The sequence below is a fragment of the Bombina bombina genome, chromosome 1 (genome assembly GCF_027579735.1).
Source record: "Bombina bombina isolate aBomBom1 chromosome 1, aBomBom1.pri, whole genome shotgun sequence".
Lineage (NCBI taxonomy): Eukaryota > Metazoa > Chordata > Amphibia > Anura > Bombinatoridae > Bombina > Bombina bombina.
In genome coordinates, this window is record NC_069499.1 from 1,102,469,173 (window position 1) to 1,102,493,098 (window position 23,926).

The 23,926-nt window shown below is 43.1% G+C and overlaps 1 protein-coding gene across 1 annotated transcript in view; it reads left to right on the forward strand.

Annotated features, from left to right (window-relative positions):
- The window catches only part of TRPC4AP (transient receptor potential cation channel subfamily C member 4 associated protein), a 288,555-nt gene that overhangs the window by 98,830 nt on the left and 165,799 nt on the right, over positions 1–23,926 (forward strand). The window contains exons 8-9 of the mRNA XM_053696832.1: positions 8,670–8,858; positions 20,292–20,434. Coding sequence (XP_053552807.1) covers positions 8,670–8,858; positions 20,292–20,434 — 332 coding nt within the window. The remainder of the gene's footprint in view (positions 1–8,669; positions 8,859–20,291; positions 20,435–23,926) is intronic.

Sequence of the window (23,926 nt, forward strand, 5' to 3'; positions counted from 1 at the left end):
GTTTCCTCTCATCCACCTGGGGGTGTTTATTTACCTGGGGATTTTGCTGCTCAGATTTCTTCTGCAGTAACAGCGGCTATGGCAGCTTTCCCTTCATCGGGTAAGCATAAGTGAAAATCTAAACATTTTGCCTGATACTAAGGCTTCTGACTCTACTTCAGTAGCTTCTGAAGGTGATATTTCAGACTGACACTTTAGCAGACAAATCTTCAGAATCTGAAGAGGTTAATTTTTTAGATTTAAGCTAGAACACCTCCGGTTACGATTGAAGGAGGTTCTTGCTACTTTAGACGACTTTGAACCTTTGGTTGCTGTCAACCTCACAAAATCTTCTAAATTGGATAGAGTTTGATTCCCCATCTTCTGAGGAGGTTTTTCCTGTCCCAAGGAAGATGTCTGAAATTATTGCTCAGGAATGGGATAAGCCAGGGTTTTTTCCCCTTCCCCTGTTTATAAGAAGTTTCCTGTTGCTGACTCTATTTGTGACTCATGGCGCACTGTTCCTAAAGTAAAAGGAGCTATTTCTACTCTTGTTAAGAGAACTACCATTCCTATAGAGGATAGTTGCTCTGTTTTAATTGCCCAATGGACAAGAAGCTAGAGGCTTACTTAAAAAAAGATGTACATCCATCAAGGGTTACAGTAGCAACCAGCAGCGAGTATTGCTACGGTTGCAGGAGCTGCATCTTATTGGTGTGATGTATTGTCTGATCTTATTACAGAGGAAACTACATTAGAGGAGATCCAAGATAGGATCAAAACTCTCAAATTGGCCAATATCTTTATCTGTGATGCCAATATGCAGATAATTTGTCTGGGAGCTAAGATGTCTACCTTCACAGTACTAGCTCGCAGGGCTCTGTGATTAAAATCTTGGTCGGCCGATGTGTCTTTAAAGGCTAAGCTTTTGGCTTTACCTTTATAAGGGAAAGACTCTGTTTGGTCCTGGTCTGGCGCAGATCATTTCAGAGATTACAGGTGGAAAGGGATCTTTCCTACCTCAGGACAAGAAGAATAGACCTAGAGGTCGTCAGACTTCTAATTTTCGTTCCTTTCGTAACTTTAAGGGACAAATGTCCTCCTCTTCAAAACCAGATCAACCCAGATCTTCCCTCTATTCCAGTGTAGATCAGGTGGGGGGCAGGCTTTAACTTTTTCGTCAAGCCTGGATACGAGATGTCCCAGACCCTTGGGCGGTGAACATTGTATCCCAGGGTTACAGACTGGGATTCAAGTCTTGCGCATCCACACAAGGGATTCAAGTCTTGAACATTTTTATTTATTTAAAATAGAGCATGGTCTTCCTTTCGTTACTTTTTCATTACAGAACGGTCCCATGCTCTATACCACATATTTGCTGGCTTACCTCGGATTGGGCAGAGGCCTCACACACCCCCTTAGTGACGTCAGCACATCGGAACAGACAGTGATTGCAGCAGGAGCCAGCCAGAGCGTGAAGCTCACAGAGGCAGATATCTGCATAGAGTGGTACCAAGGAGCATTTTACCGGAGCTGTTTTCCAACTCGCTGCCCAGAGGAATACGGACTGAATGGAATCCATCGGAAGGTATGTGCTCCTTTGATTTGGGTTAGAGCACAAATATTTTACCAGTGTGAATTGAATTTCCAGATGGGTGTGTTGTCTGTCACCTAATCCACACAGGATGTGTGAGAAGGGGATATATCCCAAAGTGAACACTGTATACTTCCAAGGGGTCTACCATTCTAACTGTAACATAGGGGTTATTGAACTTTCTGCACACCTGCCCAATCTGCTTTGATTCACCTGGATATCTTTCATTTAATTTACTAATAACTACCCTGCTTCTGGACTCTTTCTGTATTATTGCCCTCCAAGGGGCAGATTTCTCCTGTCAAGACTATCAAACCAAATAAAGGAGGCCTTAAACTGTGTAAAAGACCTATACTCTCTGGGAGTTATAGTTCCTGTCCCTCTAACAGATCAGGGTCTAGGATTCTATTCAAATCTATTTGTGGTTCCCAAAAAGGAGGGAACTTTTCGGCCCATTCTAGACCTCAAGAGTGTCAACAAATTCCTCAGGGTTTCGTCTTTCAAGATTGAAACTATTTGTTCCGTTGTTCCTTTGGTACAGGAAGGTCAGTTTATGATGACCATAGACCTGAAGGATGCATACCTTCATGTTCCCATTCAAAGGGAACACCATCAGTATCTGAAGTTAGCCCTTCTCGATAAGCATTTCCATTTGGTCTGGCCAGAATTTTCACAAAGGGGGCGCTGTTGGCTGTGATCAGATCCCAGGGAATTGCTGTGGTGTCTTATCTAGATATCTTGGTTCAGGCGTTATCTTTTCAACTAGCCTAATCTCATACAGAGATGCTGTTGTCTTTTCTACGTTCCCATGGGTGGAAGGTAAATTTGGAAAAAAAGTTCTCTTGTTCCATCTACCAAGGGGTGTTTCCTAGGGACTATAATAGATTCCTTGTCTGTGAAGATTTTCCTGACACAGGTCAGAAAAAACAAAATTATTGCTTCCTGCCTTTCTCTCCAGTCTGCCTTTCGTCCATCTGTGGCTCAATGCATTGAGGTGATTGGTCTGATGGTGGCATCCATGGACATCATTCCTTTTTGCTCTGTTCCATTTACGACCACTGCAACTTTGTATGCTCAGTCAATGGAACAGATTATTCTTATTTTTCTTAGAGGATAAAACTGGACCCTCTAACAAGAGACTCTTGTGGGGGGTGTCACAGGAACATTGGTCTCGGGGCACTTACTTTCTGAGACCTTCCTGGGAAATTGTGACTACGGACGCCAGCCTGTCAGGCCGAGGAGCTGTTTGGGGACCTCTAAATGCTCAAGGCCTGTGGTCTCGGGAAGAGTCCTCTCTTCCCATAAACATCTTGGAGTTGAGAGCTATCTTAAATGCCCTATCAGCTTGGCCTCAACTGTCAGTCCGTTTTATAAGATTCCAGTCGGACAATATCGCCTCAGTGACTTAAATCAACCACCAGGTAGGGACTTGGAGTTCTTTAGCCATGAAGGAGGTGACTCGCATTCTACAGTGGGCGGAAGCCCACGATTGTCTTCTATCTGCCATCCACATCCCAGAAGTGGACAACTGGGAAGCAGATTTTCTGAGCAGACAGACCTTTTATCCCGTGGAGTGGGCTCTCCACCCAGAAGTGTTCTCTCAGATATCCCTCAAGTGGGGGGTTCCAGAGTTGGATATGATGGCGCCCTGCCAAAACGCCATGGTTCCAAAGTACGGTTCAAGGTCAGGAGAATCCTCATGCTTTTCTGATAGATGATCTAGCGGTTCCTTGGAGGTTTTTCTGTTTCCTCCGTTTGCTCTCCTTCCACGAGTCATTGCTCGTATCAAACAGGAGAGAGCATCGGTGATACTAATAGCTCCTGCATAGCCTCGCAGGATCTGGTTTGCGGATCTAGTAAGTATGTCATCTCTACCTCCTTGTATGTTACCTCAGAGGAAAGACCTTCAGGGTCCTTTCCTTTATCCAAACCTAGATTCTCTGAAGCTGACTGCTTGGAGATTGGACGCCTAGTTCTGTCTAAACGGGTTTTTTTTTAGGCGGTCATTGAAACTATGATTCAGGCTCAAAAACCGGTTACTCGCAAGATTAACCTTAAAGGGACACTGAACCCAAATTTTTTTCTTTCATGATTCAGACAGAGCATGCAATTTTAAGCAACTCTCTAATTTACTCCTATTATCAAATTTTCTTCGTTCTCTTGCTATCTTTATTTGAATAAGGCATCTAAGCTTTTTTTAGGTTCAGAACTCTGGACAGCACTATTTCATTGGTGGATGAATTTATCCACCAATCAGCAAGGACAACCCAGGTTGTTCACCACAAATGGGCCGGCATCTAAACTTACATTCTTACATTTCAAATAAAGATACCAAGAGAATGAATAAAAATTGCTAATAGGAGTAAATTAGAAAGATGCTTAAAATTTCATGCTCTATCTGAATCACGAAAGAAAATGTTTGGATTCAGTGTCCCTTTAAGCTATGGCTTAAATATCTGTTTTGGTGTGAATCTAAGGGATTCTCCTGGAGCCGGGTGAGGATTCCCCGGATTTTGTCTTTTTTTTTATTTTTATTTTTTTTCCCTTCTTCTTCAGGAAGGCCTGGATAAGGGTTTATCGGTCATTACCCTAAAGGGTCAGATTTCTGCATTATCTATCCTTTTGCACAAACGTCTGGCAGACCTACCAGATGTTCAAGTCTTTGTACAGGTCCTAGTTAGAATCAGGCCTGTGTTTAAACCTGTGGCTCCTCCTTGGAGCCTTAATTTAGTTCTTAAAGTTTTGCAGCAGGCTCCGTTTAAGCCAATGCATGTTGATATAAAATTTATCCTGGAATTTTTTGTTTCTTGTTGCCATTTCTTCCGTTTGTAGAGTGTCTGAGCTTTGAGTTCTGCAGTGTGATTTCTCCTACCTTCCTTTTCATGCTAAGGCAGTTCTTACTAAATTGGGGTTTCTCCTTAAGGTGGTATCGGATCGAAACATTAATCAGGAAATTGTTGTTCCTTTTGAGAAGAAGGATCAGGACAAAAAGAAGGAACGTCTTTTGAATAACTTGCATGATGTGCAGGCTCTAAAGCTTAACTTACAAGCTACTAAAGATTTTCGGCTATCTTCTGCCCTGTTTGTTGTTTTCTCTGGAAAGCGTAAGGGCCAGAAGGCCACTTCTACTTCCCTGTCTCTCTGGTTGTGAAGTTTAATTAGTTTTGGCTTAGACTGCTGGACATGATATTCTAAGTTCCAAATTTTTGCACTAATCTGGTTACTGCTAACGAAAAATATTTTTTTTTGTTTTGTTTTTTTCAACTTGTAATACCAGCGCAACCTAACTAGTGCAAAAATGAAAAGCCGAGCAAGCAGACGCAGGGGATAATTAATCTGTGGTACCCTCACATCAATCTGAGTTGGCGGTGAGGGAGGGCCTGTCTGAGGGAGAAATTTCTGACACAGGGAATGTTTCTCAGCAGGCAGAGACTGATACCATTGCATTTAAATTTAAACTAGAACACCTCCGCGCCCTACTTAAGGAGGTGCTAGCTACACTTGATGATTGTGATCCTTTGGTGATTCCAGAAAAATTGTGCAAAATGGACAAATTTTTAGAGGTCCCAGTGCACTATGATGCTATCCGATACCCAAGAGGGTGGCGGATATAGTGACTAAGGAGGGGGAGAAGCCAGGTGTACCATTTGTTCCCCCTCCTATATTTAAGAAAATGTTCCCCATTGTTGACCCTAGAAGGGACGCATGGCAGACGGTCCCTAAGGTTGAGGGGGCAGTTTCAACATTAGCTAAGCGCACAACTATACCGATAGAGGACAGTTGCGCTTTCAAAGATCCTATGGATAAAAAACTAGAAGGGTTACTTAAGAAACAAATTTTTGTTCAGCAAAGTTTCCTTCTGCAACCAATTTCGTGCATTATTCCTGTCACCACGGCGGCGTCTTTTTGGTTCGATGAACTAGAAAATTCGCTCCAGAAGGAGACTCATTATGATGAGGTCATGGACAGAATTCACGCACTGAAGTTGGCTAATTCCTTTATTTTAGATGCCGCATTTCAATTAGCAAAATTAGCGGCGAAAAATTCAGGTTTTGCAATAGTGGCGCGCAGAGCGCTTTGGCTAAAATCTTGGTCGGCGGATGTGTCGTCCAAAACAAAATTGCTTAATATTCCTTTCAAGGGTAAGACCCTATTCGGGCCAGAATTGAAAGAGATTATTTCAGACATCACTAGGGGAAAGGGCCATGCCCTTCCACAGGATAGACCTTTCAAAGCAAAAAATAAGTCTAATTTTCGTTCCTTTCACAATTTCATTAACGGACCGGCCCCTAGCTCTACAGCCTCTAGACAAGAGGGTAATGCATCCCAGCCCAAACCAGCATGGAAACCATTGCAAGGCTGGAACAAGGGAAAACAGGCCAAAAAGCCTGCTGCTGCTACCAAATCAGCATGAAAGGATAGCCCCCGATCCGGGACCGGATCTGGTAGGGGGCAGACTCTCTCTTTGCCCAGGCTTGGGCAAGAGATGTCCCAGACCCCTGGGCTTTAGAGATTGTCTCTCAGGGGTATCTCCTAGAATTCAAGGACCTTCCTCCAAAGGGAAGGTTTCACATGTCTCGCTTGATTTTAGACCAGACAAAGAGACGGGCATTCTTACATTGCGTAGAAGACCTTTTAAAGATGGGAGTGATACACCCAATTCCAAAAGCAGAACAAGGACTGGGTTTTTACTCAAACCTATTTGTAGTTCCCAAAAAGGAGGGAACGTTCAGGCCAATTCTGGATTTGAAAATCATAAACAAATTCCTCAGAGTTCCATCATTCAAAATGGAAACTATTCGAACAATCTTACCAATGATCCAGGAGGGTCAATACATGACTACAGTGGACCTAAAGGATGCATACCTGCATATTCCGATCCACAAGGTTCACCATCAGTTCCTAAGGTTCGCCTTCCTGGACAAACATTATCAGTTTGTGGCTCTTCCCTTCGGATTGGCCACTGCTCCAAGAATTTTCACAAAGCTGTTAGGGTCCCTTCTTGCAGTGCTAAGGCCAAGGGGCATTGCGGTAGCACCTTACCTAGATGACATCTTAATTCAGGCGTCGTCCTTCCACAAAGCAAAGGCTCATACGGATATTGTTCTAGCCTTTCTAAGGTCTCACGGGTGGAAGGTGAACGTAGAAAAAAGTTCTCTGTCCCCGGTCACAAGGGTTTCCTTCCTGGGAACAATAATAGACTCGGTAGAGATGAAAATATTTCTGACGGAGGTCAGGAAGTCAAAACTTTCAAATGCTTGTCGAGTTCTTTATGCCATTCCTCAGCCTTCTGTGGCTCAGTGCATGGAGGTAATCAGTCTAATGGTTGCGGCAATGGACGTAGTCCCTTTTGCCAGAATTCATCTCAGACCACTGCAACTGTGCATGCTCAAGCAGTGGAATGGGGATTATGCAGATTTGTCTTCCCCAGATACAAATGGACCAGAAAACCAGAGACTCGCTCCTCTGGTGGTTGTCTCAGGATCACCTGTCTCAGGGAATGAGCTTCTGCAGACCGGAGTGGATCATTGTCACGACCGACGCCAGTCTCTTAGGCTGGGGCGCGGTCTGGGACTCTCTGAAAACTCAGGGTCTATGGTCTCGGGAAGAATCTATACCAGGAGAATTTACCATAAAATATGGCAGAAATATCTCTGTTGGTGCGAATCCAAGGGTTTCTCATGGAGTAAAGTTAGGATTCCAAGGATACTTTCCTTTCTCCAAGAGGGATTGGAGAAGGGTCTGAGGGTCTGTCAGCTAGTTCTTTAAAAGGACAGATATCTGCTCTGTCTGTCTTGTTGCACAAACGTCTGGCAACTGTGCCAGATGTTCAGGCGTTCGTACAGGCTTTAGTCAGAATCAAGCCTGTTTACAGACCTATGACTCCTCCATGGAGTCTAAATTTAGTTCTTTCCGTTCTTCAAGGGGTCCCGTTTGAACCTTTACATTCCATAGATATTAAGTTACTATCTTGGAAAGTTTTGTTTTTGGTAGCTATTTCTTCTGCTAGAAGAGTTTCTGAATTGTCAGCTTTACAATGTAATTCACCCTATCTGGTGTTTCATACGGATAAGGTAGTTTTACGTACCAAGCCTGGTTTTCTTCCAAAAGTGGTTTCCAATAGGAATATTAACCAGGAAATAGTTGTTCCTTCTCTGTGTCCAAACCCGGTTTCTAAAAAGGAACGTTTGTTACACAATCTAGATGTGGTTCGTGCTTTAAAATTCTATCTAGAAGCAACAAAGGATTTCAGACAGACATCATCCTTGTTTGTCGTCTATTCTGGTAAGAGGAGAGGTCAGAAAGCTACTGCTACCACTCTCTCCTTCTGGCTTAAAAGCATCATCCGATTGGCTTATGAGACTGCCGGACGGCAGCCTCCTGAACGAATTTCAGCTCATTCTACGAGGGCTGTGGCTTCCACATGGGCTTTCAAGAACGAGGCTTCTGTTGAACAGATCTGTAAGGCAGCGACCTGGTCTTCTCTGCACACATTTGCCAAATTTTACAAATTTGGTACTTATGCTTCTTCGGAGGCTATTTTTGGGAGAAAGGTTTTACAAGCAGTGGTGCCTTCCGTTTAGGTTACCTGACTTGTTCCCTCCCTTCATCTGTGTCCTAAAGCTTTGGTATTGGTTCCCACAAGTAAGGATGAAGCCGTGGACCGGATACACCAATGTAGGAGAAAACAGAATTTATGTTTACCTGATAAATTTCTTTCTCCTACGGTGTATCCGGTCCACGGCCCGCCCTGGCATTTAGTCAGGTTTAAATTTTTCTTTTGTACACTACAGTCACCACTGCACCCTATGGTTTCTCCTTTTTCTCCTAACCGTCGGTCGAATGACTGGGGGGCGGAGCCAGAGGGGGAGCTATATGGACAGCTCTGCTGTGTGCTCTCTTTGCCACTTCCTGTAGGGAATGAGAATATCCCACAAGTAAGGATGAAGCCATGGACCGGATACACCATAGGAGAAAGAAATTTATCAGGTAAACATAAATTCTGTTATTTGTGGCTTTGAAGGGAGTCGGAGGTTATTTTGTGCAATATTTGCCCAGGTGTTCTAAAAATTTCTATTTCTTTTTAATGTTACAGCAACTCTGCTTAACATCCCTGGATTCATTGAAAGGTTGTGCAAGCTTGCCACAAGGAAAGTTTCTGAGTCCACGGGCACAACCAGCTTCCTGCAAGAGTTGGAGGAGTGGTACACATGGTTAGATAACGCCCTGGTGCTGGATGCCTTAATGCGAGTGGCTAATGAAGAAGCAGATCAGAGTGGCACAGGTATACTTTGTCACAATTCCCTATTACACATTTCCTGAAACCTGTACCCTGCATTGTAGCTTGTTATATCAAGAGGATTTAAAAATAAAAAAATCTTTGGTAAAGTATTCCCCACTGCTTGGAACCTATGCCAGTTTAACCCTGTAGACCCAGATGTTTGTCAAAGCTGTTTCTGCCTTAATCAGCAGTCTTCAAAAAGAAATGGTGGGTTACGCTTTACACTCCATTCCACCCACAGTATAGCTACCAGGGGATAAAGCAGCCCTTCATTTGCACATACCTGGTATCTTGGTCATTGTAACAGTAAATTGACATTCCACTAGGTATTGTTTAAAGGGACATTAAACACAAATTGTAAACTACATGATTATGAACCTTCTTATATAAAAATAATCTTGCAATGAAAACTGCACCTTTTTATTTTGTCATATTAGTGTATTGTTTTATGTTCTTTTCACTGATTTCCCTGTCCCCAGAACTAAATACTTGCTAATCTATCACAAACTAATATCCAGATATATCACTGTTTGCACATGTGCAGCCTGGGTAGCCCGCCCTCTTGTATACTTTTAGGAGGTTTAGCATACACTGATTCAACTTGGTTACTATGACAAATAATGATTTTCCTATCATGATTGTTGATGCAAAACTGATAATCCACCTTGTTATAAGCATGTGACACCACAGAAGGTTAAGGAGGGAGGGAAATGTAAACAAAAGATCACATAAATTGCCTAAAAGTATTAACTCAAGCCTCCCTGGGAGAAAGTTAAACAAGCACACTTTGTAGATATTTCACAACAAATGGCTGCAAAATAAATAATGAATGTATATTGCAATAATGCTTCACTTGCAGGGGTCAAGTCCAGCAGGAATGCATGGGAACAGAGTTCCTGCACTTTTTTGCAGGTGGAACTAAGTTCCCCCTGGACAGAGAATAGAAAATCTTCAGTAAATGCTGCTGCTGGTGGAAGGGGAGTGTGAGCACAGTCTGGTTAGAGGTATAGTGAGATCCTCTAGTAATGGGCAGAAACACTTCCTACAATACATTAAATGCAAGTGTGTCAGTGACCCTGCTGTGTTGATCACCCTGCACTGTGTGTAACACCTGGTGCTTGCATTTCAGTGTGGCTTACTCTGGGGTTATTTAGCTACCCTCAGCAGAAATAGTACTATTGCATAAGTGGGTGAGACTCTGTGACAGAGGAGAGATGTCTGGAGTTGCTTTTTCAGATACTGAAAATGCCCCCATTGATGAAAATGGCCCATTGCGCATGTGTGAAACATGCACGTGCGGCATCGACACGGATCCTTTAGCTGAAGCTGGAATTTGTTTGGTTGACGTCAGGGAAAGGAGAGGTCAGGTGACCATTTCAAAACGGCCGGAGTAGGAGAAGTGTTTTTACTTGCAAAGTATTTTTTGATCCAAATTGGGCTACAGTTTTGCTGTAAAACTTGTTACTTACATAATCTAAAGAAGTTACATTAATTTTCCTTCCTAAGATAGGGAGAGTCCACGGCTTCATTCCTTACTGTTGGGAAATACAACACCTGGCCACCAGGAGGAGGCAGCAAAGACACCCCAGCTAAAGGCTTAAATATCCCTCCCACTTCCTCATTACCCTAGTCATTCTTTGCCTTTCGTCACGTTAGGAGGTGGTAGCGAAGTGTCAGAAGATTCAGAGAGTCCTGAAAAAGGGTATCTGCCCTTCGAGATAGGACTGGAGTTTTAAGTAGTCATGTGAACCTCTTAGTGAGAGTATTTATAAATTTTTAGGGTCTGGAGATGCAGGGAAAGTTTTTCTGCGAATCCATCCAGACTACTGCTAACAGCTCCTAAGCAATCAGTGTGGACGAGTTTCACTGCATGCTTTCTCTCACTCAAGTCCATGTCAGGAGCGCTGCTATAAGACTGACACTTGAGAGGCTGTGTTCTGTTCCACAGCATAGATCCTGGAGGTAAGATTGTTTAAATTTTTACACATAAAACGCTATAACAGGGTCACAGTGTGGCTCCTTTATACCTTGATAGGATCCAGGGTTAATATCCTCTGAAGGGGGTTTATTGAACAGTTGGGGTTAATTAATCAGTGTATTTGTTATTTACATGCTGCTTTGTGTGGTTTTTTTTTTCCTGAGCTGATAGACTGTGTTTTTGGCTGGAACAAACAGGTTTCACTTTTAAGATTCACTTTTGTTTTTGAAAGTGTTGCACAGCTCCTATTCCTTGCTGTACTTGTAATAACAGGGTAAATACTGTCCTGCACTCTGTTTGACCGGGTGTGGTCTGTTCATTTCCTCCATTCCGGGTGAGACTTGAACCTGAGGAGAGCGTTTCCTCTGTTAACTGTCTGGGTCTAGGAGGTGGTAAGTGCCCCAACCATTGGGAGTATAAAGGTGCAGTTTTCTATAATAAAAACGTTTATATTTGTGTCCTTCTGTGTGTATAACCTGAGCTATGGAGGACGCTGACATGTAAGAAGGTACTCCTTCTGTACTAAATCATACCTGTTTATATTGTGAGGAGGCCATGGTTTTCCCGCCCACTCAATTATGTTCCACATGCCTTAACACTGTTATAAAGTCTAAGAAGGGAGACAAGCCTGCTAAGGCTCTTAGTCCCTCTGAGCCGTCTACCTCTCAGGACTCGGCGTCCCGTGAGATTACTACCCTTGCTACATTATCCACTCCACATGCAGTTCCCCGTAGCACATCTAATCCTCCACCCGGCCTTCAGTGCATTACCTTGCTCTAACAAACGCAAGAGAAAGGTTAAACATAGCTCTCCTGACCCGGAGTCATCTAAATATTTATCGGATTTAGCTATTATTTCTCCTGTTAAGTGTAGTCAGTCCACGGGTCATCATTACTTATGGGATATTAACTCCTCCCCAACAGGAAGTGCAAGAGGATCACCCAAGCAGAGCTGCTATATAGCTCCTCCCCTCTACGTCACACCCAGTCATTCTCTTGCACCCAACTAATAGATAGGATGTGTGAGAGGACTGTGGTGATTAAACTTAGTTTTTTTTATATCTTCAATCAAAAGTTTGTTATTTTAAACGACACCGGAGTGTGTTTCCTTCTCAGGCAGAATTTGAAGAAGAATCTACCTGAGTTATTGTATATGATCTTAGCGGACGTAACTAAGATCCGTTTGCTGTTCTCGGCCATTCTGAGGAGTAAGGTAACTTCAGATCAGGGGACAGCGGGCAGGTTCACCTGCAAAGAGGTATGTTGCAGTATATTATTTTCTAAGGAATGGAATTGACTTTGAAAATACTGCTAATACCGATATAATGTAAGTACAGCCTTAAATGCAGTAGTAGCAACTGGTATCAGGCTGACATGTATATATGTTAACACTTAAGTATTTCTGGGGAATGGCACTTCACTGGGAAAATACTGTATGCATATATTTTTTAGCCTAACTTGCAGTGGGAGCGACTAGCAGCAGGCTTTTTAAAGACATTTCATATATTTGATTTTAAACGTTTGCTGGCATGTTAAATCGTTTAATTCTCTGAGGTACTTGGTGAAAATTGTTTTTGGGCTTTATTTTCCACATGGCTGTCGTTGTTTTAAAATTAAAACAGTTTACTGAGCTCCCCTCACTGTTGTAGTGTGAGTGGGAGGGGCCTATTTTGGCGCTTTTACTACGCATCAGAAATTCAGTCACAGTCTGTCTTTTTCTCCCTGCATGATCCAGGACGTCTCCACAGAGCTCAGGGGTCTTCAAAACTAGTTTTGAGGGAGGTAATCACTCACAGCAGACCTGTGAGACTATGCTTGACTGTGATAAAAACGTTTATATTGTCAATTGTTATACGTTTTTTTCTGATATTAAGGGTTAATCATCCATTGCTAATGTGTGCAATCCTTTGCTAATTTTGATTTATATAACTAATCCGGTTCATTGTTATTCAACTGTGACAGTTTTTGTGTGCTTCTTAAAAGCACAGTAACGTTTTTACATATTGCTTGTAAATTTAGTTGAAAAGCATTTCCAAGCTTGCTAGTCTAATTGCTAGTTTGTTTAAACATGTCTGACTCAGAGGAAACTCTTTGTGCAATATGTTCAAAAGCCGAGGTGGAGCCCAATAGAAATTTATGTACTAATTGCATTGATGCTACTTTAAATAAAAGTCAATCTGTACATGTTAAGCAACATTCACCAGACAACGAGAGGGAAGTTATGCCGACTAACTTGCCTCACGTGTCAGTACCTGCATCTCCCGCTCAGGAGGTGCGTGATATTGTAACGCCAAGTACATCAGGGCGGCCATTACAAATCACTTTACAAGACATGGCTAATGTTATGACTGAAGTTTTGTCTAAATTGCCAGAACTTAGAGGTAAACGAGATCACTCTGGGATGAGAACAGAGTATACTGATAATGCTAGGGCCATGTCTGATACTGCGTCACAATATGCAGAGCATGAGGACGGAGAGCTTCATTCTGCGGGTGACGGATCTGATCCAAATAAATTGGATTCAGACATTTCAAATTTTAAGTTTAAGCTGGAAAACCTCCGTGTGTTGCTAGGGGAGGTGTTAGCGGCTCTGAATGATTGTAACACAGTTGCAATCCCAGAGAAAATGTGTAGGTTGGATAAATATTTTGCGGTACCGACGAGTACTGACGTTTTTCCTATACCTAAGAGACTTACTGAAATTATTACTAAGGAGTGGGACAGACCCGGTGTGCCTTTCTCACCCCCTCCTATATTCAGAAAAATGTTTCCAATAGACGCCACCACACGGGACTTATGGCAAACGGTCCCTAAGGTGGAGGGAGCAGTTTCTACTTTAGCTAAGCGTACCACTATCCCGGTGGAGGATAGCTGTGCTTTTTCAGATCCAATGGATAAAAAGTTAGAGGGTTACCTTAAGAAAATGTTTGTTCAACAAGGTTTTATATTACAACCCCTTGCATGCATTGCGCCTGTCACGGCTGCGGCTGCATTTTGGTTTGAGTCTCTGGAAGACACCCTTGACTCAGCGACATTAGATGAGATTTCACTTAAGCTTAAAACCCTTAAGCTAGCTAATTCATTTATTTCTGATGCCGTAGTACATTTAACTAAACTTACGGCTAAGAATTCCGGATTCGCCATTCAGGCACGCAGAGCGCTGTGGCTAAAATCCTGGTCAGCTGATGTAACTTCTAAATCGAAATTACTTAACATACCTTTCAAGGGGCAGACTTTATTCGGGCCCGGTTTGAAAGAAATTATCGCTGATATTACGGGAGGTAAAGGCCATGCCCTGCCTCAAGACAGAGCCAAACCTAGGGCTAGACAGTCTAATTTCCGTGCCTTTCGTAACTTCAAGGCAGGAGCAGCATCAACTTCCTCTGCTCCAAAACAGGAAGGAGCTGTTGCTCGCTACAGACAAGGCTGGAAACCTAACCAGACCTGGAACAAGGGCAAGCAGGCCAGAAAACCTGCTGCTGCCCCTAAGACAGCATGAAGTGAGGGCCCCCGATCCGGAAGCGGATCTAGTGGGGGGCAGACTCTCTCTCTTCGCCCAGGCTTGGGCAAGAGATGTCCAGGATCCCTGGGCGTTGGAGATCATATCTCAGGGATATCTTCTGGACTTCAAAGCTTCTCCTCCACAAGGGAAATTTCACCTTTCAAGGTTGTCAACAAACCAGATAAAGAAAGAGGCGTTTCTACGCTGTGTACAAGACCTTTTACTAATGGGAGTGATCCACCCAGTTCCGCGATCGGAACACGGACAAGGGTTTTACTCAAATCTGTGGTTCCCAAAAAAGAGGGAACCTTCAGACCAATATTGGATTTAAAGATCCTAAACAAATTCCTAAGAGTTCCATCGTTCAAGATGGAAACTATTCGGACAATCTTACCCATGATCCAAAGAGGTCAGTACATGACCACAGTGGATTTAAAGGATGCTTATCTTCACATACCGATTCACAGAGAACATTACCGGTATCTAAGGTTTGCCTTCCTAGACAGGCATTACCAGTTTGTAGCTCTTCCCTTCGGGTTGGCTACGGCTCCAAGAATCTTTACAAAGGTTCTGGGCTCTCTTCTGGCGGTACTAAGACCGCGAGGAATTTCGGTAGCTCCGTACCTAGACGACATTCTGATACAAGCGTCAAGCTTTCAAACTGCCAAGTCTCATACAGAGTTAGTACTGGCTTTTCTAAGGTCGCATGGGTAGAAAGTGAACGAGGGGAAGAGTTCTCTCTTACCACTCACAAGAGTTCTCTTCTTGGGGACTCTTATAGATTCTGTAGAAATGAAAATTTACCTGACAGAGGACAGGCTAACAAAGCTTCTAAATGCTTGCCGTGTCCTTCATTCCATTCAACACCCGTCAGTGGCTCAATGCATGGAGGTAATCGGCTTAATGGTAGCGGCAATGGACATAGTTCCTTTTGCACGCCTGCACCTCAGACCGCTGCAATTGTGCTTGCTAAGTCAGTGGAATGGGGATTACTCAGATTTGTCCCCTACGATGAATCTGGATCAGGAGACCAGAGATTCTCTTCTATGGTGGCTTTCTCGGCCGCATCTGTCCAGGGGGATGCCCTTCAGCAGACCAGACTGGACAATTGTAACTACAGACGCCAGCCTTCTAGGTTGGGGCGCTGTCTGGAATTCCCTGAAGGCTCAGGGATCATGGACTCAAGAGGAGAGTCTCCTTCCAATAAACATTCTGGAATTGAGAGCAGTTCTCAATGCCCTACTGGCTTGGCCTCAGTTAGCAACTCTGAGGTTTATCAGGTTTCAGTCGGACAACATCACGACTGTGGCTTACATCAACCATCAGGGAGGGACAAGAAGTTCCCTAGCGATGATGGAAGTATCAAAGATAATTCGCTGGGCAGAGTCTCACTCTTGCCACCTGTCAGCGATCCACATCCCAGGAGTGGACAACTGAGAGGCGGATTTCCTAAGTCGCCAGACTTTTCATCCGGGGGAGTGGGAACTTCATCCGGAGGTCTTTGCCCAAATACTTCGACGTTGGGGCAAACCAGATTTGGATCTCATGGCGTCTCGCCAGAACGCCAAGCTTCCTCGTTACGGGTCCAGGTCCAGGGACCCGGGAGCGGTCCTGATAGATGCCTTGACAGCACCTTGGACCTTCAGGATGGCTTATGTGTTTCCTCCATTCCCGATGCTTCCTCGTTTGATTGCAAGGATCAAACAGGAGAAAGCATCAGTGATTCTAATAGCGCCTGCGTGGCCACGCAGGACCTGGTATGCAGATCTAGTGGACATGTCATCCTGTCCACCTTGGTCTCTGCCTCTGAGACAGGACCTTCTAATTCGGGGTCCTTTCAAACATCAAAACCTAATTTCTCTGAAGCTGACTGCATGGAAATTGAACGCTTAATTTTATCAAAGCGTGGATTTTCAGAGCCAGTAATTGATACCTTAATACAGGCTAGGAAACCTGTTCCCAGGAAAATTTACCATAAGATATGGCGTAAATACTTACACTGGTGCGAATCCAAGGGTTACTCATGGAGTAAGGTTAGGATTCCTAGGATATTGTCTTTTCTACAAGAAGGTTTAGAAAAGGGTTTATCTGCTAGTTCGTTAAAGGGACAGATCTCAGCTCTGTCCATCCTTTTACACAAGCGTCTGTCAGAAGGTCCAGACGTTCAGGCTTTTTGTCAGGCTTTGGCCAGGATTAAGCCTGTGTTTAAATCTGTTGCTCCGCCGTGGAGCTTAAACTTAGTTCTTGACGTTTTACAGGGTGTTCCGTTTGAACCCCTTCACTCCATTGATATCAAGCTGTTATCTTGGAAAGTTCTGTTTTTAATGGCTATTTCCTCGGCTCGTAGAGTCTCTGAATTATCAGCCTTACATTGTGATTCTCCGTATCTGATTTTTCATTCAGATAAGGTAGTTCTGCGTACTAAACCTGGGTTCTTACCTAAGGTAGTCACTAACAAGAATATCAATCAAGAGATTGTTGTTCCATCATTGTGTCCTAACCCTTCTTCAAAGAAGGAACAACTTCTGCACAATCTAGATGTAGTCCGTGCCCTGAAATTTTATTTACAGGCAACTAAAGATTTTCGACAAACTTCTTCCCTGTTTGTCGTTTATTCTGGACAGAGGAGAGGTCAAAAAGCATCTGCTACCTCTCTATCCTTTTGGCTTCGTAGCATAATACGCTTAGCCTATGAGACTGCTGGACAGCAACCTCCTGAAAGGATTACAGCTCATTCTACTAGAGCTGTGGCTTCCACTTGGGCCTTTAAGAACGAGGCCTCTGTTGAACAGATTTGCAAGGCTGCAACTTGGTCTTCTCTTCATACTTTTTCCAAATTTTCCAAATTTGACACTTTTGCTTCCTCGGAGGCTGTTTTTGGGAGAAAGGTTCTTCAGGCAGTGGTTCCTTCCGTATAGAGATCCTGCCTGTCCCTCCCGTCATCCGTGTACTTAGCTTTGGTATTGGTATCCCATAAGTAATGATGACCCGTGGACTGACTACACTTAACAGGAGAAAACATAATTTATGCTTACCTGATAAATTCCTTTCTCCTGTAGTGTAGTCAGTCCACGGCCCGCCCTGTTTTTTAAGGCAGGTCTAAATTTTTTAATTATACTCCAGTCACCACTGCACCCTATAGTTTCTCCTTTCTCGTTTGGTTCCTGGTCGAATGACTGGGTGTGACGTAGAGGGGAGGAGCTATATAGCAGCTCTGCTTGGGTGATCCTCTTGCACTTCCTGTTGGGGAGGAGTTAATATCCCATAAGTAATGATGACCCGTAGACTGACTACACTACAGGAGAAAGGAATTTATCAGGTAAGCATAAATTATGTTGTTCCCGTTATCCGATGATCAGTTAACCTCTGTAGCTTCAGAGGGTGAACTTTCTGGGTCAGAGTCCTTTGCGTCTAAGCCTCCTGCTGTGGAGGAACCGTCCTTTAATTAAAAACGCAAGTGCTCAATTTTAAATCTAAAGGAGGTTCTGTCTACTTTAGAGGTTCCAGAGGACGCGCTGCCTGAAGAACCTATGATGCCTAAATTAGACAGAGTTTACGAAGACAGGAAAGTTCCTTTGACTTTTCCTATGCCGGTTAAGATGGTGAACATTAAGAAAGAATGGGAAATAATTGGTTCTTCCTTTTCCCCCTCGTCTACTTTTAAAAAGTTGTTCCTGGTCCCGGACTCTCAACTGGATTTGTGGGGCTTCATTCCTAAGGTGGATTGTGCTATCTCTACACTTGCTAAATGTACTATTGTACCTCTTGAGGATAGTTCTACGTTCAGAGAGCCGATGGATGAGAAAGATGTTTCAACATGCATGATTTTTGTTTCAACCAGCGGCTGCTGTTGCCGAATCGGCTACCTACTGGTGCGACTCTATCGGAACTCATTGAGGTGGAGTCTCCCCTCGAGGATATTCAAGACAGGATTAAAGCTCTGAGAATTGCTAATCCTTTTATCTGTGATGCGAACATGCAAATTATTAAAGGCTTTTGGCTTTGCAGTCCTAGCCCGCCGGGCGCTCTGGTTGAAGTCTTGGTCTGCGGATATGACTTCTAAGTCCAGACTCCTTTCTCTTCCCTTCAAGGGAAAGATTCTATTTGGTTCAGACCGGGACTCCATTATTTCTATGGTTACCGGAGGCAAGGGTGCCTTCCTACGGCAAGATAAGAACAAGTCTAAGGGACGACAATCTTCTATTTTTCGTTCTTTCAAATCCCAACGATGACAATCCACGCCCGAGCAACCGAAGAGTACTTGAAAGCCGGCTCAGTCCTGGAATAAATCCAAGCAGAATTAGAGCCTAAATCTTGTTCTTCTGGTTTTGCCACAGGTTCCATTTGAGCCTCTGCATTCCGTTGACATTAAATTGTTATCTTGGAAGGTTCTCTTTTTATTGGCTAATGCCTCTGCACGCAGAGTTTGAGATCTCTGCTTTGCAGTGTGAGCCCCCTAATCTGATTTTTTTTTTTCATGCAGATAAAGCAGTTACGTACTAAATTAGTTTCCGCCCCCCCCCCAAGGTTGTGTCAGATCGCAACATCAATCAGGAGATTGTGGTTCCTTCCTTGTGTCCTAATCCTCCATCGAAGGAACACTTGCTTCACAATTTTTGGATGTGGTTTGCGCCTTAAAGTTCTATCTTCAAGCTACTAAGGAGTTTAGACAATCTTCCTCTTTGTTTGTTGTCTATTTGGGGAAGCGTAAGGGGCAGAAGGCTACTTCGACTTCCCTATCTCTTTGGTTAAGGAGTGTCATCCACTTAACTTACGAGACAGCGGGACATCGTCCTCCTGGGAGGTTAATGGCTCATTCCACTAGAGCAGTGGCTTCCTCTTGGGCCTTTAAGAACGAGGCCTCTGTGGATCAGATTTTGTAAGGTGGCTACCTGGTCCTCCTTATAAAATTTTTCCAAATTTTACAAGTTTGATGTTTTTGCTTCGGCTGAAGCAGCTTTCAGGAGAAAAGTTTTGCAGGCTTTGGTGCCCTCAGAATAGGGCCAGCCTCTTCCTTTTTTGTTCCCTCCCGTTATTCATTCAGTGTCCTCTGGAGCTTGGGTATAGTTTTCCCAGCAGTAAGGAATGAAGCCGTAGACTCTCCCTATCTTAGGAAGGAAAACCTAATTTATGCTTACCAGATAAATTCCTTTCCTTCCGGATAGGGAGAGTCCTCGGCCCCGCCCATTTTTTCTTGTCTATGGGCGGTCCCCTATTTTATTATTCTGGCACCATTTATACCCTAATGTTTCTCCTACTGTTCATTGTTCCCTTGGCAGAATGACTGGGGTAATGAGGAAGTGGGAGGGATATTTAAGCCTTTGGCTGGGGTGTCTTTGCCTCCTCCTGCTGGCCAGGTGTGTTGTATTTCCTAAAAGTAAGGAATGAAGCCCTGGACTCTCCCTATCTGAAAGGAATTTATCTGGTAAGCATAAACTATGTTTTTGGGTTGACTTTCTCTTTAAACGTCTTAGCTTTTTGGATTATTCAACATCATCTATATAAAAATGCCCCTTCATGTGTTCTAAAAGTGTGTGTCTGACTTTAACCCCTGTTCACTTGCAATAAGGAAACATTGTATGTGTTGTTGAATTGTCAAATGTAATGGTCCTTTAACAAAACGCCGTACATAAAGGCAGAAGGTCAGGTCTGAACATTTTTATTCAGGACAGCCCTACATAATGCTGGACAGTTGTTCTACTAGTCAGCTGAATGATTTTTGTGTAATGATACTTATCTGCCTCAGCCTGTCTTAATTTATTCTGCCTTTATTACAAATTGGTGAACTTGTGTTTTTTTTTTTGTTTTTTTTTTTTTAAGCTTTGTTTGATAAATTGTAATGAAAAGCAATACCAGTATGTGTTATTACAGAACTCGACTTGTTGTTCAGATACAGCAGAATGAATTTGTTTTAGGACTCATTGCCTAATCATTCTAAAATATTTCATCTCTTTTAGAATCTTCAGATGAGAGCAATCTTGCAAACCCTACATCCAGGACCCAGCTCCCTCAATCGATGAAGATCATGCACGAGATCATGTACAAGGTTGAAGTGCTATATGTGCTCTGTGTCTTGTTGATGGGGCGGCAGAGGAATCAGGTTGGTTTAGAACCATTTATTCTAAAAAAACTAGACCTACAAATCTTCTATGTGTCAGTGGTACAGTTCATTGGTGCAGATGTTTTACCTTTTTGTGTCTTGTGCTATATGGTGGCTTTAAAAACTTGTTCTCCTGCATGGAACCTAATTAAGGATGGTTTAGGCTTCTGGTAAGTACAGTAATATGGCTGCCTACCAGTTAAAGTGATGGTAAAGTTGGGCTGTGTGGAATAGGTAGGTAGCTTGAATACAATATATATAATAGTTGCCAAGTTCCTTTTTTTTAAAAAAATTTTTTTTATTTTTTTTTAATAAATATTTCTAAATAATTTTTATTAATAGTTTAAGCTCCTTACTGCTCCTTTCAATTTCCTAGTTTATTGATTCTGTGACGTAGAGAGCATCCAAGCTCGCTACTGAAATCAGGTGTGGTGGGCATGCGCAATGCTCTTCTATATGCAAGGAATCAGAAGAAATATGAAGCGCATGTGCGGTGGATCAAATGGGCGTTTTGTGTGGGGAGTTGGCCGCCTAATGGCCAGAAAATCAATAGATAAGGAAACGTCTCCCAAAGAAAAAAAGTAGTATATCGGCGTCGGGATGAGAAGGGGTATGTGAAAATCAGATCTACTATCTATAATACAACTTTAATTTCTTTTTTTAAGACACAATGAGTCCACGGATCATCTTAATTACTAATTGGATATTCACCTCCTGGTCAGCAAGAGGAGGCAAAGAGCACCACAGCAAAGCTGTTAAATAGCTCCTCCCTTCCCTCTTACTCCAGTCATTCTCTTTGCCTACGTTAGTGATAGGAAGAGGTAAAGTGAGGTGTTAGATTAGATTCTTCAATCAAGAGTTTATTTCTTTTACAAGATATGACGAGTCCACGGATTTCATCCTTATGGGATTACGCCTCCTGATTAACAGGAAGTGGCAAAGAGCACCACAGCAGAGCTGTATATATAGCCCCTCCCTTCCCTTCCCCTCCAGTCATTCTCTTTGCCTGTGTTAGACTAGGAAGAGGTAAAGGGAGGTGTTAGTTTATTTTCTTCAATCAAGAATTTTTTATTTTCAAATGGTGCCAGTGGGTACTATTTTCTTTCAAGGGTAGCCAGAACCTGATCAGCTTCTTGTTGGAAAAAGAGCTCATGGCGCTACAGGTGGCTTTAAGGCATTGGAATGCTGCCCTTTTTAAAGTGGTCTTAGACATACTAACTAAGGCCCTGTATGTCTCCACAGATCAACAAGAAGAGAATAAGGACTTCTTTGTAGCTGTGTGATGTTTTCATGCTGGCAATCAGCAACAAGGTATGTGCAGCTTGTTTTTCCCCTGGGACAGAATAAACTCAGGAGTCGCTGCTACCTCCTGTCTACAAGCCCTTTACATTCCCGAGGACCTCCATTAACTGGTAGGAGGTGGGGGGGTAGATAATGTGAATCGTTCAGGGCACATTTATGTTAGTGTGTGAGAGCGTTTCTGGATAGAGCTTGTCTCTGGGTGTGTACTAGGTTTTTGCTGTATGCGCCCCTTAGTCCACATTGACACTTTTTATGGTGATGAATATGTCTGTTTGTAAGCTGACATTAAGCAAACACATGGTGCATGCTCTCCCGGCAGTTATATCAGCCGACCGGGAGTTAGTTTTATTGAGCATTCTGTATTTTTCAGACACATGGGACTCCAAACTGCCCGGGAGTTTGTAATTGCAGCACCTGTTTGTATGTGGGGTATCTTCTCACGGTACCTGTATAAATATCTTTATTGGTGCGAATCCAAGGGCTACTCACGGAATAGAGTTGGGACCCCAGGATTTTATCTTTTCTCCAAGAAGGATTGGAGAAGGGGTTATCAGCAAGTTCCTTAAAGGGACACATTTCTGCTTTATCGATTTTCTACACAAGCGTTTGGCAGATGTTCCAGACGTTCAGTATTTTTGTCGGGCTCTGACCAGAATCAAGCCTGTGTTTAGACCACTTGCTCCACCCTGCAGTTTGAATTTAGTTCTTAATGTTCTTCAAGGGGTTCCGTTTGAACCCATACATTCCATAGATATTGAGTTGTTATCTTGGAAGGTTATATTTTGGTTGTTTTTCTTCTAGTCGTAGAGTTTCCGAGCTTTCAGCGTTACAATGTGACTCTCCTTATTTTAATTTCTATTTGGATAAGGTGATTTTACGTAACAAACCTGGTTTTTCTTCCTAAGGTTTTTTCTACTAAGAGTATTAATCAGGAAATTGTTGTTACTTCATTGTGTCCTAATCCTTCTTCTACGAAGGAGTGTTTGTTGCATAACTTGGACGTGGTCCGTGCCCTAAAGTTTTACTTGCAGGCGACTAAAGATTTTTGTCAATCATCTTCTTTATTTCTTTTTTTTTCTGGAAGTCGTAGGGGCCAGAAAGCTTCGGCTGCCTCTTTCTTTTTGGCTGAAGAGTATCCTCTGTCTGGCGTATGAGACTGCTGGACAGCAGCCTCCTGAAAGAATTACGGCTCATTCTTCTAGGGCTGTGACTTCTTCATGGGCATTTAAAAACGATGCTTCTGTTGAACAGATTTGCAAGGCTGCAACTTGGTCGTCTCTTCACACTTTTTCCAAATTTTACAAATTTGATACTTTTGCTTCTTCTGAGGCTGGTTTTGGGAGACAGGTTCTTCAAGCAGTGGTGCCTTCTGTTTAGGTTCCTGTCTTGTCCCTCCCTTTCATCCGTGTCCTATAGCTTTGGTATTGTATCCCATAAGTAAGGATGAAATCCGTGGACTCGTCATATCTTGTAAAAGAAAAGGAAATTTATGCTTACCTGATAAATGTATTTCTTTTACTATATGACGAGTCCACAGCCCACCCAGTCATTTCTAAGACAGGTATTTACTTATTTTTGTTAAACTTCAGTCACCTCTGCACCTTTGACTTTTCCTTTCTCTTCCTAACTTCGGTCGAATGACTGGAGGGGGAGGGAAGGGAGGAGCTATATATACAGCTCTGCTGTGGTGCTCTTTGCCACTTCCTGTTAATCAGGAGGTGTAATCCCATAAGTAAGGATGAAATCCGTGGACTCATCATATCGTAAAAAATTTTTTTAATCGGGGAAGCATAAATTTCCTTTTTTTAAAGTAGTGCCAGAGTGTGTAGTCTATATCAGTCTCTACAGGAGAGCTTTGGTGGCTTTAAAGCAATGGGAACTTGAGGGACATAATTCTCACTGCGCCTCCTCTGCTGCCCTAACTCTAAAAACCTGGGGGATTTTGCTCAGCAATTTCGTTTATTTCAGGTCCATGGGAGGGAGAGGACCTCTTAAACCTGGAAACTGCCTTGCTGCCAGGCAGATGAGGTAAGTGCTAACTTCTTTTCTAGGGGAGAGGATCTCAGAGAAAGTTTGGGCACTTTGTTAATTATTCATATAACCTCATTACACTGGGTCTCAGATTTTCCTAGCTTTAGGAGGGGACATTAAGGCAGTTAGGTCGCAGACAATGGCATATGTGTGATGTGG